Raw genomic sequence first — 19,280 nt, 5'->3', positions numbered from 1 at the left:
TTACATATATAAAATATAATGAAACAATTTAAGAAAACATATAGAGTATAAAGGGAAGGAGAAATTTGAGGGGGACACTTTTACACATTTTTTAAAAATATATACCTATTAAAAGAATATATATATATATAATAAGAAAAGAAAAAAATCCAGGAGGGGCATGTCCCCCGGTCCCTGCGGTTACCGTGAAAGGGTTAAGCAAGTTATATATGCATAGGTAAACTTTCAAGGCTCAACATGGGCCAAAAGAAAAGCCCAACATGCCAAACTAACCAAAGAGTGAAATACATCAAACAATCAACCAGCCCAACAATAATACCACTTTAACAATTGAAATAACCATTAATAAAAACCACTGGTCGGCAGGTAGTTAGCAATGGCTATTTCAGGTCAATCCGGCGAAGAGACGAGGGGACAATCAGGGATAGCACTCGATCACCCCCATGGATCTCAATCTGGAGGCGTTAGTGGTGGGCGAATACCAATCGGAGCAACTGACCATTCAGTTGATAGAGCAGAAATGTATTCCCCTTTCGAAGATCTTAGGGTTCCGGCGATGGGTGGCCACCAGTTTCAGAACTGCTTCCTGTGATAAGGGTGAGTTCCTGAATATTCTATTGTTTGAAGAAATAAAATTAAAATGCCTCTTTCCAGCTTTGAGCCCTATTGCATGCCACCCCCAGTTGATATTGATATTTTAAATTGGAAAGAAAAAATCTACAAGCGTCAATTCTGAAACACATCTTATGATTTCGTATTGTGTGTGTGTATATATATATACATATATTGTTTTTTCTTGGTAAGAAACTCATGCACCCATTTGCTCCTATGGGGATTTCAACCCTCGCCATCCACTTTGGGAAGTAGAGAAAATACCATTAGGCTACGATGGCATTGGTTCTAATGATGTCCTTGGTACTTTGGTGTTTTCATTGCTAACGATGTTAACAAACCATCACTAAGTACTAACTGCTAGTCCCACAACAAGTGCTATTGTGGATAGTTATCACTTATATCAGTTTTTTTTCACAGTTGTATATTTCTTTTGATATATTCGTGCTGTTTTAACAATAAAGGTACCCAACTATTCCAGTTCATTATAACATTTTAAGTTCTTCTTCTTCTTCTTCTTCTTTTTCTTTTTTTTTTTTCTTTTTTTTTTTTCTTCAATTAATTAGATGTAGTATAAATTTTCTAATAGTCAATTTCATTTGTCATCTTCAATACACGAATTAGACCGATGATTCTATTAGCCAAAACCACAGGTTCTTAATTCAAAGTAACCGAAATTGTAGAAATTATAGCTTACTTCTACTACATTGGTCAAAGCTGTCAGTTTACAATAACATCACCTTTGAATCGCTGATTTGGATTGGGATTTGTGGCCATCGTGGCTACATGAAGCTTTAGCTTCTTCTTTCTCTGTTTTTTTTGTTTTTCTTTAGTTCAGACAGGAATTTTTTTATTTTATTTTATTTTTTTTTTTTGGGGAAAAAAAACTACCTTTGAACCATTTTACAGTAGCTTTATTCAACTTCCATAAAAAGCATAAATTAGATTTTACTGTTCATACACATCCGGTCTCATGCACCCAACGTGCTTCATAAGGAATGTTATAGGGCTTTGCCAAGATGAATTAAATTGACATACCTAATTGCAAAAATTGGAAAATGCACTCACAAATTAGGACAAGTGGTTCAGGTTGGATATGGATAATACCATGGCTGTCGTGTATACATTTACAAGCACATAAAAGAACTGTCACTGAATTTCTAAGTGTAAGCAAAAGACGAGTTCATGACATAGTTCACAACATTATTGGAATTATTTGGGGTCCCTAACCTGTTTAGACGTCATTAGTAGTGGAAAACTTCAAAGAACCAAAAAAATCTACAACATACACTAAGATGGCATGAAAGAAAAAATCTACAAGCGTCAATTCTGAACCACATCTTATGATTTCATATTGGCATGGAAGACAACAGTACCATTACACTGCAAAAAGCCAGATCTTGATACTGCAAGTCATGGCTGATAATATTGCAAGTGAAGCAAGCTCTCTCTTCTTTCCTATACTCCTCTTACCCATCATCTTTCTCATCCTAAAGCATTTCAAATCATATTTCCTATTAAAAAGTACTCTTACCACTTCCACCAGGACCAAGTCCATGGCCAATCTTGGGCAATATTCCTCATACGGGAAAAAGCCTCACATCACTCTAGCAAACTTTGTTCAGACTTATGGTTCACTCATGTCACTGAGACTAGGAACTCAAATCATGATCATCGGATCATCGGCAACTGCTGCAGAGGAAATTCTCAAGACCCATGATCGAATCTTATCTGCATGATATGTTCTTCATGCTGTACCAGCTAAGAGCCCAAAATTCAATCATTTGTCACTTGGGTGGGCACTGGAGTGCAATGATAGATGGAAGAATTTAAGAACAATACGCAGAAGTGAGCTCTTCTCGGGCAAGGCAATGGAGTCTCAAGCATATTTGAGAGAGAGAAAGGCAATGGACATGCTGAATATTTTGGGTGCAAAGGAGGGAAAGGAAGTGAAAGTTGAGAACTGGTTTTTGCCACTGTTTTTAATATGTTGAGTAATGTTCTTATATCAAGAGATTTTATCATATTGGAGAAACAGAGTGTGGATGGAGGGATGCAGGGTCTTCTAGGAAAATATATTGATTTTATTTCAGCTCCAAATCTGCCTGATTTTTATCCAATTTTAGGTGCATTAGATCTTCAGGGTTTAAACAAGAAGGCAAAGGAAGCGTTTATGAGGATGTGTGCTATGTGGGAGCCCATTATCGAAGACAGAAGAGAAGGAAGAAAAGGCAACGCTTCAGGCCAAAAGGACGTCTTGGACGCCCTCATCGACAATTCTTGTACCAATGATCAAATCAACTATCTGCTCCAGGCTTGCCCTCTTGTCTCCTCACTTATGCATATACACACAGATTAATATAGGGCTATATAGTTGTGGCAAAACAAGCAATTCATTTTCCTACACTGACAAACAGCCACAGAAGGCTCCTGGTTTGGGGGAAGATAATATTATCCTCCAGTGTGGTAAGGAACACTTGGTCATTGCATATTATTTTTTTTATCAGGGCTGGTGAACAAACAAGCTTATTACGAGCAATTTGAGGTCAATTTTTGTTAAATTGTTCATTAATTGGATGTGGTTCACCAGTCTAAATTCAACTTTCAGTTTTGTTAAATACTGGGCATGGATTGAATTAGCTTATGATCATCTGATGCAAATGGCATGCAGTTGAGTTAACATAACCCTCTAAGAAAATTACATTAAGGAAAATGTTCAAGGAAAATCAGGCTGTACTATAAAGCTATGAAATCTAATGAGGGATTCCATCAAAATTAGAGGTTAGTTTTTGCATTTTGGAAGTAATTTTCTTTCAATTGAAATCATATCGAAACCATCTTTGAACTGAATGCCAGATTAATTAGAAGAAGGCACAACTAGCTTTGTTAAGCTTCAACAGGACTAGTTTGGCTTTATTCAGACTCAAGTTATCCCATACTGTTAGTTGTGGTATGCTTTGTGACTTCAGAAATTAAAATGATGTGGAGAAAATTAATGGCATAGTTTCGTTTTCAAATAAGGTTTCAATTGCAATTGTTTGTCATATAATCTGAAAATCATTCATTCACATAATGCATTCTCATGAGCTATTCGCTGCTGGTGCAGAAACTAGTGCCTCAACTTGAATGGGTGATGGCAGAATTGATAAAAAATCCAGAATCCATGAAAAAAGTCCGCAAAGAAATGACGAGAAATCAAACAAGATTTGCTAAGGGCCTGTTTAGTAACGCTTTAACTTTCTAATTTCTACTGTCAATTCCTAAAAATAGAAAGTAAAAGTAAAAATTATGTTTATTAACATATTTCTGCTTTTTTACTTTCAGAAAGTACTTTCACATTTTAGGAAAGAAAAAGAAAGCACAGATTCCTCACTTTCTTGTTTTCTCCACTGTAGCAGAGGAATTACTTCCGATACTGTAGACGCTATGTTCCGTCGTTTATAACAATACCCACAACCCACAATTGTCTCTCCCATGTACCACGATGATGGCCACCAGATGGGCAACTCCAACGAAGATGATTCGCCGATCGGCATCGCCGGCGACCACCATATCGGCGATGATGGGACTTAGGTAAGTTATGCTTTCCTCAAATCTGATTTTTTTTTCTCTCTCTCATCTTCAAGGACAAAATCTCCTCTCTTCCTCCCTCTGTTTTCTTACCATTGAATCCTTAGCACAAAATCAAAGAGTTAGGCACACAACAACGAATACGATGATGAAAGATTCCGATCACAACAAGGAGAATCAACGCGGTGACGACAACGGCAAAAGGCTCATCCAATTGGCAATGACTATGATCGTGTTATGAGGCCTAGACTCACTGACGTGGTTGTTGCGACAAAGGGGTTTCAGCGAAAGTTATGGGTTTGAAGATAAATGGGTTGAGATTTTTGGTTTGATTGCCAATCTGAGACTACACAGCGGCGGGATCGGAGAGGTTTTTTTTTTTTTTTTTTTTTGATACTGTGATTGGAGCAATTGCAATTGTAGTGGGAAGAGGAGGTTTTGGATGGTGAACATCTTGGTTTTGGAAGAGAGTTTAATTTTGTGTTGGAAAGAGGTTTGTGGTGACATTATTGATGTTTGAAAGCTATGATGGGAGGTGGTGGTGGTTTCTGGTAGTGCTTGTAGTTAGGTAAAAATGGGGGATGGTGGATGCCGAACTTGAACTGGGAGATGGTGGGATTGGGATGGTAGATGATAGAACTACAGTAATGGTAAAAAAATAAAAGCAAAATCATAATTATTAAACTTGATTTTGTTATTTTGCTTTCTAAATTTTAAAGAATATGAAATATTACTAAACATAATTTCATTTTCTATTTCAGTTTAAGAAATCAAAATCTCAAGTATTCCTTCATTTTCTTAGGAATGATGAATTACACAATTCCTAAGAATTCTCAAGTACTAGTAAATGTTTGGGCGATTGGGCGAGACCTCATGATTTGGGAAGATCCATTGAACTTCAAGCCAGAACGGTTCCTCAACTCGACTCTAGATTTTAAAGGGACTGATTTTGAGTTCTTACCGTTTGGTGCAGGGAGAAGAATCTTCCCTGCCCTACCCATGGCAGCAAAGCTTGTTCCTTTGATAGTTGCTTCATTGAGCTAGACATGAATGAGAAGGTTGCTTTAACATTGCAGAAGGAACATCCCTTGGTCCTCATTCCCAAACTTAAGAAATGACCAACAGATTGTGCCAATCTTTCTACCATGTGTACTGTTATAATCACTTTCATATATTTATCTCAAAGAGTGCTCATTATATCAGTTGTCAGAAATGAAAGCTTTTCTTTTAAATTTCAATACCTTCTTGTATCAAGAAAAGATGGCTCATTATGATCACTTGTATCCATTTTTCTCTGTGTTCATCATCAGGAAATCTCATGAGCAGTAGATTTTTACCTCAAATTAAATTTAAAGAGGTGAGTTTCTAAACTCAATTCATTTCTTAGAAGGTCAATTAGTGTGCATTTACTTCTATTTCCCTCAATCCTCAAATGATGTAAAGTGCAACCAAACTGAAAACCAATCCATTGATTATTTACATATTTACACTATTTCCCACCTAGGATGATTGTTGTAGTTTAGAACATTATTTTTACCACTATAACTGTAAACAAAATTTGATTTTGAGGACCTAGGATAATTTGTATAAGCCTAAAACATACTGTTGTTTATTCTTTCATTGGCGTGAAAAATCTAAGCAAATGAATTAAGCTCAGACTTACTTTCTAAGCTCGTGTGATAACGAGAGCTGCCTTGGCCGTCTCAAATAATAAGCAAGGATTCGGTTTGCTACTTTTATAATTTATTAGGAATTGATTGAGTTTATATCTATTTTTCTCCTTGAAAATCTAGATCTCTAGCTGGAGCTCTAGAAGGAATTTGAGATTAAGACTGAAATTATTTAAATAAGCAAATAAATCAAGCTTGAGCTTGACAAATAATATTTCATAGGCTCACCCCAGTCGATATTATTAATTATTTAATGATATTCTACTTTTAAAATGGAAAGAAAAAATCTACGAGCTTCAATTTTGAACCACATCTTATGATTTCCTTGTGCTTTGGTGTTTCCATTGCTAACGATGTTAATAAACCATCATTAAGTATACTAACGACTAGCTTACTTCTAATGCGCTTGGGGTGCTTTATAAAGAATTAGGGTAGGATTTTGTCAAGATGAATTAAATTGACATACCTAACTCACAAATTAATTAGTCAAGCGATTTAGGGTGGATATGAATAATATCATGACTTTGCATGGTGAATACATTTACACTACATTTCTAGTCGTACCACGTGTACTTGACATATTTCTCCGACAACACTATTGCTGATATTGAAAAACTTCAAACAAATTACAAAAAGAATCTAGATACATAGACTAAGATGTATCTAAGACTAAGATGGCATGGAAGATGACCCAAGATTAAGGAAAATGGCAAACACCGCTTTAGACTTTATAGAAAATGATATAGTATTTTATAGACGTTTAAGTAGATTGTAAATGCAATCTTTAAAGATTAAGGTCACTTTCAACAAGTTGAATTACTATTTTGTCCATATAATTATTTGAATCATATATAAGTTCTTTGAGCCAAGTCAATGATTCTAGATGATATTATCAATTGAATGGTTAGGTCCTATGTTTAATTATTGACAACTTTAATGAAGAGCTTGTTTCTCTCCATAAATTACTGGCTGACGATTTAATTCATGTTGCAATTTCATAAGTATGCTTTTTCCAGTAGGAAGGAAGGAAGAGGGGTAAAGGGAAGATAGGAAGTAAGGAACAAATTTCTTGTTCCTTAGAGAAGATACAAGGAGAGAAAGGATAATAGGATTGATGAGCCATCTTTCCTCTATAAATTTTCATCCCTCTATTACAAGTTTTAAATTATAATATTATCCTCCATAAATTACAATATTATAGATAGTGATGGGTATAATGGTAAAAAAAATTTAAAAACTCCCTTCCCTTCTTTCCTACAAACACAATAATTTGTGAACTTACTTTTCTCTTTCATCCAACCGGAAAAAAAATAGGAAAAGGTGTAATATCTTCTCAAATGATGTCTCATCTATCCTTTCTTCTCTCTCTTCCATCCAACTTTTTAATTCCTACTTACAGATCGCTTGATAAGCCCCGGAGAAAAGATATGTTATAGTGCACTTTCTAGACAGGAGCCTATCATGCCTAGTGAGCCAAATGAAGCCCATAAGCCTCTGCAGAACTTCCAGCTTCCACTATTCTGATTCTTCATTCTAGAAATTGTGCCATAAGCAGATGTGGTTGTGAAGGGGAAATTTTCAGGTAAGGTGGTAACAGCTCAATGATGAATGTACAATGTAAACCAAAATTGTTTCAAACTAGTTGGATTGGAACAGATAAATAATGAATCTATATTGTAAAATTATCATCTGTTCCTACATCTCAACTTTGAGTGGATTTGTGTAAGCCATTACAATCATGTTGAATTTTCACATCCAACGGGACCACAAAACCGGAGTGAATTATGTTGCCATTACTACAATAACAAATGAAGTATAAGTATTGTTCTTGAAGAAGTATAAAATAAAATAAAAAAAGGCCAGTTGTGTGCTCCAAATCTTCCAAAGATAGAAAAGAAAAATTGTCCCATGACTACAAATCCTTGACAAGAGACACAACTTGATGGTGAAACTTCATATTTAGATTAAGATGAATTATTTATGTACTATTGCAGAGGAGAAATCTCATTGCAATAATGTGGCAGATCACTATCGGCAAACAGCAGTCGGTGGAGTTGGGCTTGACTATAAATTCCTGCTTTATGAAAGGAAAAAAAAAAAACCAATCCTCCTCTTAGCCATCATCTTCCTGGAAGTCATGGTTGAAAATATTGTAACAGAAGGAACCTATGATCTCTTCTTTTCAATCCTCCTCTTAGCCATAATCTTCCTCATCCTAAAGCTTTTAAAATCTAATTTCCTATCAGAAAGTACTCTCCCACTTCCACCAGGACCAAGTCCTTGGCCAATCTTGGGCAATATTCTTCAAATGGGAGAAAAGCCTCATATCACTTTAGCAAACTTTGCTCGATCCTACGGCCCACTCATGTCACTTAGACTAGGAACTCAAATCATGATCATTGGATCATCACCGGCTGCTGCAGTAGAAATTCTCAAGACCAATGATCGTACTTTATCTGCACGATATGTTCCTCATGTAGCACCACCTAAGAGCTCAGAAGTAAATCATTTATCACTTGGGTGGGCTCTAGAGTGCAATGATGCATGGAAGAAATTGCGTTCTATATGCCGAACTGAACTCTTCTCTGGCAAGGCAATAGAGTCTCAAGCATGTTTGAGAGAGAAAAAGATAAGGGACATGGTGAGGTTTTTGAGTGTGATGGAGGGAAAGGTAGTGAAAGTTGGAGAAGTAATTTTTGCCACTGTGTTTAATATGTTGGGTAATGTTTTCATTTCAAGAGATTTTATCAGCTTAGAGGAAGAAAACTTGGATGGAGGGATGAAGGATCTTGTAAGAGAAATCATGGAGGTGTCTTCTGCTCCAAATCTATCTGATTTTTATCCAATTTTAGGTGCATTAGACCTTCAGGGTCTAAGAAAGAAGTCACTGGAGTTGTTTGGGAAGGTTTGTGCTGTGTGGGAGCCCGTCATAGAAGAAAGAAGAGACCAAAGAAGAGGCGGCGCTTCTAGCCAAAAAGATTTGTTGGACACCCTCATCGACACTGCTTTTACCAATGATAAAATAAACACTCTTTTCATGGTTTGCTCTCTCGTCTCTCTTTTGCATCATCATCATCACCATCCTTGTCTTTATCTCATATCAAATAAATCGTCTCTCTTTTTCAAATAACACAAATTAATATATACTAGTAGCGAAACTAGCAAAACCTTGGTCTGCACTCGTAAACATATACAGAATATCTCCTAGTTTGGGAAAATATAATATCCTCCATATTTATAATGAAAGCTTAGTCCTAGCATATGAACTCTCATCATGGCTTGCAAAAAGGCAAGCTGCTTCTGATCAATTTGAGGACAGTTTTGTTGAATAAATCATGCGATCTGGTTCACTAGTCTAAAGTCAAGCTTAATTTCCTTGATTTGCATTCACGAGTAATTCTGTTTCACTTGAAATCAGATCAGAACCATCTTTGCTGTCAAAAACAAGCAACAACTACCAAAATGCAAACTGAATGGTACCTGGATTTTACATTATGTAATGATAGTCAGATTTTGACATGAATACTATGTCAGATTAGACCAATGGATAACTAGCCTTGACCAAGCTTGGACAGGGCTAGTTTCACTTCAGTCAGGCTAAATTTACTATATTGTTTGCTGCAGTATGCTCAGTTGTTCCAAAAAATCAAACAATATGAAGAGGACTATGTAGGTTCCAAAGTAATTTTATGGCAACAAATTTTTTTTTTTTTTTTTTGAAGGGAGTTCATTTTTTTACATCATGTAAGAGTCGTTGATAAGCATATATAATTGCAATATCATACTCATCTACCATGTAACTTGTATGATTTTTCAGGAGCTATTCACTGCTGGTACAGACACTAGCACTTCAACAGTTGAGTGGGCAATGGCAGAATTGATAAAAAATCCAGAATCCATGAAGAAAGTTTGTGAAGAATTGACAAGAGAAATCAACCAGCATTCGCTGAAAGAATCCGATCTAGCTCAGCTACCTTACCTTGAAGCCTGCGTAAAAGAAACTCTGAGGTTGCATCCTCCAGCACCATTGCTGCTTCCTCACCGAGCACCTGACTCATGCAAAGTGATGAATTACACAATCCCAAAAAATTCTCAAGTGGTAGTAAATGTTTGGGCAATTGGGAGAGACCCCATGGTTTGGGAAGAGCCATTGAAATTTAAACCAGAGCGATTCCTCAACACGACATTGGATTTCAAAGGGAATGATTTTGAATTCTTACCCTTTGGTGCGGGAAGAAGAATCTGCCCTGGTCTTCCCATGGCAGCAAAGCAAGTTCCTTTAATACTTGCTTCACTGTTTCGTTCTTTCGATTGGTCTCTTCCACATGGAAATGATCCCAATGAGCTAGACATGAATGAGAAGTTCGCTGCAACACTGCAGAAGGAACAACCCCTGGTCCTCATTCCTACAATTAAATAATGACAATGGAGTGCTCCAATCTCCTTAGGTTCTGTACTGGTATGATCACTTAAATTATAAATATATTCCTGTTATAGTGCTTGTTGGAGAACAAAAGTTCAAATTCTAGTTTCAATATAAAGTTGCACTTTTCTTCATCAAAAGAGCTCTCACATTAGATTTTTGTGTTGACTTTGTTTCTACCAAATGCCAACTATCTTGGCTGAATTCATTCTGGATAAATTATTTGTCAGTCAATTAGTGAATATATTTGAAATTGAATGCGTTGTATCCCAATACACATGTCACATCGTCAAATTTTCTAATAAAATATTCTGATACCATTTTGTCACAACCCGAAAAAGATACCAAATACTAAAAAAAAATCGGTATGACTTAAAAAGAATATGTGAGTTTCAAAGACTGGACAACGTAAAAACTTTTAAATCGAAGATAGATATTTAGAATAAAGAGAGCCATCCCTTCATGTGTGCTAATATAGTGATATAAATTACCAGAAGTAGAGTGGTGAATGTGTCGGTATTTATTGGATTATCAATTTCATTTCAATCTTTTTTTACATATATAGTATACATTTATCGGGTAAATTCCGATCCGCATGAAAAGCATAACGATCTGGGGTTGTCTCGAAAAAAAGGCTCGTTGAAATAGACATTTTTGTAAAAATGCAAACTACATGCACCTCGACAAAAAGACTCTATAAAGTTTTATTATTTCCTAAGATTGGCTTTGGGCCTTTTCTGCGCAACTTAGGTGAAGGACAAAGAAGGCCTCCTTCCTGGGAGGACCCGAGCCATTAGTGAAATACTACGCTAAAAGAGCTAAAATTCTAACCCAATTGTTTGGGCCTCTTTCTTTTTTGTATAACATTACAACGAAAAAGTAATCATAGAATATTCCAGTTACAGTAGTGTGCCCATATGGAAGTTGTTGGGCCTCTGTCTTTTTGGGCTGTTATTTCTCAGTGGGCAACGCCTATTTATGCTTTATATTTTGTGGGTTGGGCTAGTTTTCCCTCCCCAAGTCTTGTACTCTTAGGCCCATGTACATTTTCCATACAGTTTATTATACATTATTTAACTTTCCCACAATTTTTTATTTTTATTTTTCTTTCTAATGCCACTTAATTCATCCTCCATTTCTATATGGGATCTCTTAGAATAAACTTTTGTGTACATAATTTAAAAATGTTTATAATAATTTTATTGATGCACATCAAGGAACATATATAATTACACTAGGAACTTCGTATCACCTCTTTTTTCTAATTTTTTAAATATGCCATAATTATCAAGATTCAACAATCAACTAAGATACACATATCTTGAATAGTCATACAACATGCATTCTCTTCTTTAGGTCAATGAATGGACTTACACTCAAATTAAAAGAAATTTAACATAATAATCAATACAAACTAGACTTGTTAATGGATCGGATTCTTATTCGAATCCGATCCGTTTAATCGGATATTGATTGAATAAAAAATCTGATAACCCGATTATTATCCAAATCTAATAAACATGAATTTGAGTTGATCCAATCCGTTAGAAAAATATATTTATATTTATACTCCGTATATTATATCAACAATCAAACCAAGTTTATATAAATGTAAATAGTGAGATAAAAAAATCAAATTACAATATTATATTTACAATACTAAGGTGTTCTCATCCACGTATTATTACTCCCTCTTGTACCTATCACTCACTTAAAGAGGTAAGAAGGGAACTCCACGGGTGCTATTAGTAAATCGTGCTTCCAGAGAGAGACGAAGGTGAAGGAAAGTCATATGTGGCCGAGTATTATTTATTCTCTCCTTTGTTTTTTTATTTTTCCTTTTCTTTTCACTATTACAACTTTACAAGCCCTGATTTTTATCTTAATTTCAAAAAGCTATCTCAGATTTTTTTTATTGTCTTATCCCCTCTTTTTCCAGTTTATGGAGACTTGGTTCTCTGTCACAGAATCCATCTCAATCTCTCTCTCTTTTTACCCTGGTTTTGATCTTCTTTGTGTTACCTTTACTAATCATAGTTGCAGTAACAGAAACCATATCATGCTAAGATTTGGTGTTTAATTTCTAATAGCGAGATAATTATTTGAATCAATTTGCTGCTTGATTTTGTGCACTTGATTTGTGCTTGTATAAATTGCAAAAAGGTATAACGTCCATATGGATTGAGTAAGTAAGAATCTTTTCGATTATCGGATCGAATTACTTATTTTGCTTATTGAATTCGGATCGGATCGATCATGATTCGGTTTGAATCTGATCCATTGACAGGTCTACCCATCATCATGTAAGACACCGCAAGTTGAAGTCATATTATGATCATGTATCGGTGAACTGCAACTAGTAAAAAAATACCTCAAAATAGAGTCTAGAAGAAGAATCAATTGAGGACCAAGGAGAAGTTGAATTCTAACAGGATTGCAAATATAATGCTTTCAACTCATGCCATACATACAGCCAAAGCAAGGGGAAATAATAGAATTATATAAATAGTTACTATATAGCAAAGTTTGACAATCACGATCATGGTTTTAATAGCGAATTTAAACTGCGGCTCTATTTGTTTTAAAGTAAAATAATTTTTGAAAAATATTTATTATGTTTTCTAGTATTTGATTGTTGTAAAATATTTACAAAAAAAAAATATTAAAATTTAACTAAAATAATTTATTCATTAGTTTTTGATAAATAATTATACACGTCCCACTGGTAAACTTGACTTAGACATTTGTTAAATACATAGAAATATATATATATTTTACCAGGAAAAAATATATATATATTTCTGAGAAAAATATCTTACGTTTGTTTCTGACCTTTTTTCTTAACTAGACAGATTCATCGTACTTGCAAGCTACAGTTCTTATGACAGATTCAACATCTTAGTAAAACATTCATGGTTTCGACTAATATTCCTGATTAAATTTCTTGCAGTAATCATAGAATATTTCCAGTTGTGCCCTTATGGAAGTTATTGGGTCTCTATCTTTTTGGGCTGTTCTTTCTGGGTGGGCTAAAGCCTATTTATGCTTTATATTTTGTGGGTTGGGCTAGTTTTCCCTCCCCAAGTCTTGTACTCTTGGGCCCGTGTACATTTTGAATAATATTATTTTTAGAACATTTGAATAATACTGATTTATGTTTAAGTAATTTATTAAATTAGCAAATGTGAATTGAAAGTGAAATCTATACAATCACATCTTTGTAGCTTTAACATTTGATTTCTTTAATTCTCTCAATCTTATTCTCTCTGTGTTTGCATAGAGAGAATATATATATAAACAAATATTATATATATTAAGATTGAGAGAATTAAAGAAATCAAATGTTATATATATATAAACAAATATTGTAATGTCAATATGCCCATCACTTAATAGTAAGGTGCTTTTGTGATAACTTGAAATTTTCAATAAATTTTAATTTATAATTTTATTGTTGAGTTTATTTTAGTGGGAGGTGTGGTTGTTATTTTAAATAATTTATATATATATATATATATATATATATATATATATTTATATTTATATTTATATTAGTGATGATGGAATGAGACAATGATAATGAAATAAAGGTGGCTGTTTTGTGGAGAATGGGATTAGAATAAAACAAGGAAGTGGCGGGGTCCATTGAAGTTATAGTGCTTATATAATATATATATATATATCTATAGTATGCTTGTGTAATCAGATGAAAAGGGAGAGGGTGCCGAGAGAAGAAAAATTGATATGGCGTGGGTCCCACATGTGATTTTAATGGGTAGTGACTTCGGTACAGTTCACGTGTGCTGATGTTGCTTATGAATCAGAAGATAAAGGGAAATGATGGAAGATAAGGAAGGAAAGTAATGATAAGATTATGGCAGACTACTTTTTGACTTTGGCTTAATTTCTTCGCGTGGGTTTTGATTGCGTGGTTAGCATTTGTTGAAGAGCGGTTGTTGGCCTATTTAATTGTGCGTGTCGTGTGCACCGCTACGTTAAAGATAGGGAAGCATATAAGAAAGTTAGAAAAGTTTGAGAGAGAAAAATGGAGTGAGCCGAAACAGATAGAGTTTGAGTGAGTTGAGAGTTGCAGATTGCACAGCGGAAGCTTGGAGACTCGATGATTCAGTGAGGAATTAATTTTTTTTTTTTTTTTTTTTTTAGTGTAGAGTTCTTTATATCTTGAATGATATGGGGAGATTTTGATTAAATATTTTATTAAATATTTTGATTAAATGTATATTTATTTTGTTTATACTCACATGATTATGTATATTTTGTGAAACTGTTTTGTTAAATTTTCATGAAATTTTTGTTATGGTTTTATTTATTGGGACTTTTTGTCTCACTACCCTCCAGTTTCAGGTACTGAGGATGAACGGGGATAACTAGAGACAGGCTTAGGATGAAGAGTTGACGTGGAGGATTTAATTTTTTTATTTGGAGAATTTTTTGTAAATTGACTTTGTATTAAATGATGGCATTTTTTAATGATCTTGGGTGTATTTTGGTGTACCGAATTTTACATAAATTGAAGATTTTATTAGAAAAATCCGGGACGTAACAGCTTTTATAATTTATATTTAAATGCACTTCAGCTTTGGGTCTCCATATATTGATATGTCTTACATTTGTGAGTCGGTCAGCATTGATATTTATGTGTTGGATGAGTGTTGAATGTTGATAGAAAGCCTTCTGAAATTCCTTTTCATATCACTTCAGAAATTTATTACTTCCTCGTATTCCTATTATTAATATTTTTTTATTTCAAAACAAAAGATAAAATTAAAATATTGTGAGGGTTATTTGTCAAGGAAAATAAAGGAAAAAAAACTTCATGCTACTTTATTTTATTAAAACAACAAAAATAACAAATTTATATATAAAATATTCTACTAAGAAACAATAGTGGTTTATACAAGTAAACACACTACCACAAATATAATGAAACATACCAAAAGATTACAATACATGAAAGAAGCACACATGCGTGTTGGAGATGAAATATCGTTATTTTAATAACCAAGAACCGAAACAAGCACATCATTTTTATTTCTCCATTTCTGCAGCTTACAAAAAGAGCTAGTTGGAAATCATCCTCGTGGGAACCATCACCAAGCTCCTACTTTTCAAACAAATACAAGGAAGAAGAAAATTTTCATCAGTAAATATTTATATTCTAGACTTCTTCTAGTTGGGTATAATAATTCATCTTACAAACCTGATCGCATGGTGACTAAGTCTTTAAGTAGATCATGCCTTTATGAGGACTGACTAGGACCTGCCTCCAAAGTTGCTGCCTGAAAAACCATCCTAATATACGTTCTTTGTCATTGTAATTAATTAAAAGGATATAATCTATACAGTGATCCATGGATGACCATTATATATGCTCAATGATACGTACCTTGGGTCTGAAGTGGTTTTGCACAATGTGATTAAGGTCGCCACCATTGATCGTGATCACAATCTCTTTCCCCTCAGATTCATATTTCACTGTTTTCTTCAGTTGGGGTGTTACTTGATCTCCATAACCAAAAGTCTCCATCTCGAAACAATAATGGATATGCAGCATTTCCAAAGATGGCCATTTAATAGTATAACAACCGGTGCAAAAACTCTTTAGCTTGTACAGATGGATAAGCGATATCGAGGACAAGCAGGGGAATTCAACTGAAGTCGCTTCTTGTTTTCCTTTCTTATCCTCAATTACATTTTGCAATTTGTAGCACTGGAATACTTCTAAATTTTCGAGTTTCTCAAGATCATCTTTAACGATGGAGGTTGAGAAAAGGCATGCTTACACAGGTAAGGCTTCTCAAACAAGGGACTGCTATCTCTGCATCTTGCTCGTCATCATGTCCAAATAATACTTCCAAACTATCGCAAACAGAAACATCAAGGTATTTCAGGCGAACAAGCCCTTGTAATAGCTTTGGTGAGAATAACTTTGTTAACTTGGTACAACCATACACAGTGAGCTTCTCAAGGTTACTAGCAAACTGGATGAAACCATATGTACCAGCTGATCACACTCATCCCCATGTAGTTCTCGTACATTGTGGAAAGATTTGTCCGGGAGTTGTCCAGGGCATATTTCTATGAAGCTCCGCAAGCTAGAAAGCGACAAAACCTCTAAGCTGCTAAATGCCATTTGCGGTGCGGACTCCTTCGTGTTCACCAGATATTCCGTCCCTTTCAGGCGATTGAGTTCAAGAGAATTTAATTCATTGAAGCCCTCCTCACTTAGTTCACTGAAGATATCATTGGAATTCTTCAAGCCGTCCAAAACTAGATGCTTAGTCTTCTCTAACAGCAACTTAACCCAATCCGACAATAATGGCTGTATTGGCCCCTCATGCCAAATTCTCAAGCTTCCCATGCGTACATAAGGTTTATACCTTTCTTCACTGCTGCTAATTGTTATGTTGAAACTTGTTAACTTTTGCGCAAGCTGAAGTAAATCTAAAGGCAAAAGATTTTGGTCGATTGGAATTAAATGATGGATTGAAATAAAAATTTGCAGGCAAGTCAATCGAGATGAGGAATTTAGCCCAACGAGATTGGCGAACTCAAAATATTCTGGCAAATATAGCTTCTCTAAATCAGGAAGTTTGCTGATGTCTGCTGCTATATTGATAAGGTTTTTACAGTTTTTCAAATCAAGGAGTGTGAGACGAGTCAATTCAGCAATATTGCTGGGAATCTCAACAATTTGAGAACCACAAAAGCTGAGAATCTCAAGATTACGTAGTTTTCCTATCATAGAGATGTCCCCCAACTTGCAAGAAGTTAGATGAAGGGTTCGAAGGGTATTAGGAAGCGGTTGAAGTGATGGTGGAAGTATTGGCAAGAAATGGATACCGCTCATTTCTAAAAAAGTCAATTGATCTTTGGATCCTTTGAAGAAATCATCTGGAATTTGCAAGTGAGAATTGCATTGTATTAGCAAGGTCTGGAGTTTTGGGGTTGATAGCTCACGAGGAAGCTCATTCATATCATTTCATATCAGTGAGATGGCTGAATAATTTTCAAATGTTTGTGTAACTGGCCAATTTTTCAATCCAGCCATAACCTTGAACCGGTACTTGTCATCTTTAGACGAAATATATATGGCAACATCGTGAAGAACATCATGCATTTTAACGAACCCTTTCTTAGAACCATCCAGCAACATTAAAGAATCAGTAAGGGTACTTGCTACATCATGGGCAGTGTATCTTGCTTCTTCAATGGTGTGGACATCTTCAAACACCTTCAGCCCCACGGTGTATCTCATCAGGTCTTCCACCGAAATGTCATGATCTTCTGGAAACAAGCTACAGAGTAAGAACAATAATTTGGCCTCCTCCCTTTCGGGATAATTGAAACTCAACTCAAGTTTGGCAAACACGTTCTTTTCCATTCCCTGTTGTAAGTTCGAGTTCTTCAGCTGTCTAGCCCGAGCAGCCCACACGTGGTGCTTTTTATTTTTCAACCCTGTAGCGATGGTCACAATTACAAGTGGCATACCACCGCATGCATCTGCTACCTCTCTTGCAATGTGATTCAAATCACTGGAATCCACAGCTTCACCACCGGCCATGACCCTGAAAAGGACCCATGCTTCTTGTTTATCTAACTCATCCAGTGGAACAATCTTTTGAACTCTCATTCGATTGCAAACGTCTCGGCTTCGACTGGTCAACACAACTTTTCAACCCTTGTGATCATTCCCGAAAGGAATGCCGACAGCCTCCAGATCAAGTTTGCCCCAAACATTGTCAAGTATTACCCGGACTGGTTTTTTCCTGGCCTTTATTGTTTGCCATAATAACCATGCTCTGGTTGATTCGCTGACAGTGTCGTCTAGCTCGTGGCCTAACATGTATGCGATTTCCTTTTGGATCTTTGTCACGATTGGAGTTTTAGAAACAACGGCCATCACAACCTCGCTGAATAGCTCAGTCTGTTTGACACGTCTGCCAATTTCCTTCACTAGTGTCGTCTTACCAACACCTCCCATTCCACAAATTCCAATAGAGTCAGTGTTGTCGTCCTTCAAAGCATCGATAATCTGGGCCGTGACTGATGCTCTTGTTTTAGGTGGTGGAGCAGGGCGGGACAAAATATTGAATTTGCTGCCCTTTTCATAGAGGGCAGTAATTTCATCAGTTTTCTGATTTGCTTTTTTGCTCAACTGGTATCGGCACCATCTACCTAGGCAACCCTCGTCTACCTTAGCTTTGTCTTCCATAAGCTCATTGACCCATGCGGTGATAACATGCACATCAGCAAGCCAGGTCTGGACACCATCTTCAGCAACGTCGCCGATTCTCTGGAACAATGTGTCCACCTTTTCTTTGATACACCCAAGCTTCTCAGCTTCCACTCCAACCTTGTGAATATTGTGGTCATAGTGAAACAAGTAACAAATCTCACCTTTAACTGCATTGAACAAGGGGTCCCTGATTTCCCCCCAAACCCATCTCATGAATGGCCATGCCGCTATGAATGGTGATGCCGCAGCAATAGCAAGAGCAACAGCAATACCAAATTTCATCCTGATGGATCTTCTTACTCTTCAGTGGTACTAAACAAGAGAGACCCTATTTAATTTTCAGTGGTAGTGGTGATCATAGAAATGGAAGCAAATAAAACATTGTTTAGTGTAAAAATAGATAGTCATTTTCAAAGATTAATGGACCAACAAGTGATTTAGAGACGATCAAATAAGATTACTCATATCTCATACTCTTGCACATGTGAATTTTCTGTTGACTTGATACCATGACTTAAATTATGGGATCATTTTACTTCTACTAGTGGACCCATTTTACTCTCCTCTACAAAATACACTCTAGAACTCATTACAATAAAACCAAAGCCCATTTGACTCGTCTTTTATTCTTTATCCTCTTTCTCATTTGTACATCTATTATACGTTATGCAATCATATACGAATTCTGTCTTTTAATGTTGTTGTTCTTTAACCGTTTCTTCTTTATATTAATGAGGACTTCTTA

At 35.6% G+C, this 19,280-nt stretch overlaps 5 protein-coding genes and 1 pseudogene across 6 annotated transcripts; 3 read left to right on the top strand and 3 right to left on the bottom strand.

The window, feature by feature from the left end:
* The first annotated feature begins 265 nt into the window (after nt 1–265).
* On the top strand, nt 266–5,441 carry LOC132302842 (probable (S)-N-methylcoclaurine 3'-hydroxylase isozyme 2). Of its 2 annotated transcripts, XM_059799825.1 has the most exons (3): nt 272–597; nt 4,011–4,185; nt 4,944–5,441. In XM_059799825.1, exons 2-3 carry the CDS (start codon nt 4,097–4,099, stop codon nt 5,224–5,226), a joined length of 372 nt encoding a protein of 123 aa, XP_059655808.1. In that variant the 5' UTR covers nt 272–597; nt 4,011–4,096; the 3' UTR covers nt 5,227–5,441. The 2 variants fall into 2 exon arrangements, with proteins under 2 accessions (XP_059655807.1, XP_059655808.1); XM_059799824.1 differs by lacking the exon at nt 4,011–4,185 and having other exon boundaries at nt 266–597; nt 4,985–5,441.
* LOC132302841 (corytuberine synthase-like) lies at nt 604–5,441 on the top strand (annotated as a pseudogene).
* Nucleotides 5,442–7,534: 2,093 nt separating this feature from the next.
* Nucleotides 7,535–10,415, top strand: LOC132302840 (probable (S)-N-methylcoclaurine 3'-hydroxylase isozyme 2). The gene is made up of 2 exons (XM_059799822.1): nt 7,535–8,892; nt 9,670–10,415. The coding sequence occupies exons 1-2, from the start codon at nt 7,822–7,824 to the stop codon at nt 10,270–10,272; spliced, it is 1,674 nt and encodes a 557-aa protein (XP_059655805.1). The 5' UTR covers nt 7,535–7,821; the 3' UTR covers nt 10,273–10,415.
* A 5,121-nt stretch (nt 10,416–15,536) lies between these two features.
* On the bottom strand, nt 15,537–17,146 carry LOC132304770 (uncharacterized). The gene is made up of 4 exons (XM_059802491.1): nt 16,298–17,146; nt 16,080–16,208; nt 15,683–16,006; nt 15,537–15,575 (listed from the first exon to the last, which is right to left on the bottom strand). The coding sequence occupies exons 1-4, from the start codon at nt 17,144–17,146 to the stop codon at nt 15,537–15,539; spliced, it is 1,341 nt and encodes a 446-aa protein (XP_059658474.1).
* Nucleotides 17,147–17,278: 132 nt separating this feature from the next.
* On the bottom strand, nt 17,279–17,929 carry LOC132304769 (disease resistance protein At4g27190-like). Its single transcript, XM_059802490.1, has one exon. The coding sequence runs from the start codon at nt 17,927–17,929 to the stop codon at nt 17,279–17,281; it is 651 nt and encodes a 216-aa protein (XP_059658473.1).
* Nucleotides 17,930–17,971: 42 nt separating this feature from the next.
* Nucleotides 17,972–18,817, bottom strand: LOC132304768 (disease resistance protein UNI-like). Its single transcript, XM_059802489.1, has one exon. The coding sequence runs from the start codon at nt 18,815–18,817 to the stop codon at nt 17,972–17,974; it is 846 nt and encodes a 281-aa protein (XP_059658472.1).
* Nucleotides 18,818–19,280: the final 463 nt, after the last annotated feature.

This window comes from Cornus florida, unplaced genomic scaffold, assembly GCF_030987335.1.
Source record: "Cornus florida cultivar Cherokee Brave unplaced genomic scaffold, ASM3098733v1 CherokeeBrave_3.0.0_Hap2_Chr04, whole genome shotgun sequence".
Lineage (NCBI taxonomy): Eukaryota > Viridiplantae > Streptophyta > Magnoliopsida > Cornales > Cornaceae > Cornus > Cornus florida.
This window is presented reverse-complemented; position numbering and strand designations above follow the sequence as displayed.

What these genes read in the sequence shown, in the direction of transcription:
- LOC132302842 (XM_059799824.1), top strand. Translation starts at nt 444, where the DNA reads ATGGATCTCAATCTGGAGGCGTTAGTGGTGGGCGAATACCAATCGGAG. An exon ending in AACTGCTTCCTGTGATAAGG is followed by an intron (nt 598 to 4,984) that starts GTGAGTTCCTGA and finishes TCATTTTCTTAG; the next exon opens with GAATGATGAATTACACAATT.
- LOC132302840 (XM_059799822.1), top strand. Translation starts at nt 7,822, where the DNA reads ATGAATTATTTATGTACTATTGCAGAGGAGAAATCTCATTGCAATAAT. An exon ending in AAATAAACACTCTTTTCATG is followed by an intron (nt 8,893 to 9,669) that starts GTTTGCTCTCTC and finishes ATGATTTTTCAG; the next exon opens with GAGCTATTCACTGCTGGTAC.
- LOC132304770 (XM_059802491.1), bottom strand. Translation starts at nt 17,146, where the DNA reads ATGAGCGGTATCCATTTCTTGCCAATACTTCCACCATCACTTCAACCG. An exon ending in GGGATGAGTGTGATCAGCTG is followed by an intron (nt 16,209 to 16,297) that starts GTACATATGGTT and finishes TTCTCACCAAAG; the next exon opens with CTATTACAAGGGCTTGTTCG. An exon ending in AAAACCACTTCAGACCCAAG is followed by an intron (nt 15,576 to 15,682) that starts GTACGTATCATT and finishes ATGGTTTTTCAG; the next exon opens with GCAGCAACTTTGGAGGCAGG.
- LOC132304769 (XM_059802490.1), bottom strand. Translation starts at nt 17,929, where the DNA reads ATGAGAGTTCAAAAGATTGTTCCACTGGATGAGTTAGATAAACAAGAA.
- LOC132304768 (XM_059802489.1), bottom strand. Translation starts at nt 18,817, where the DNA reads ATGAAATTTGGTATTGCTGTTGCTCTTGCTATTGCTGCGGCATCACCA.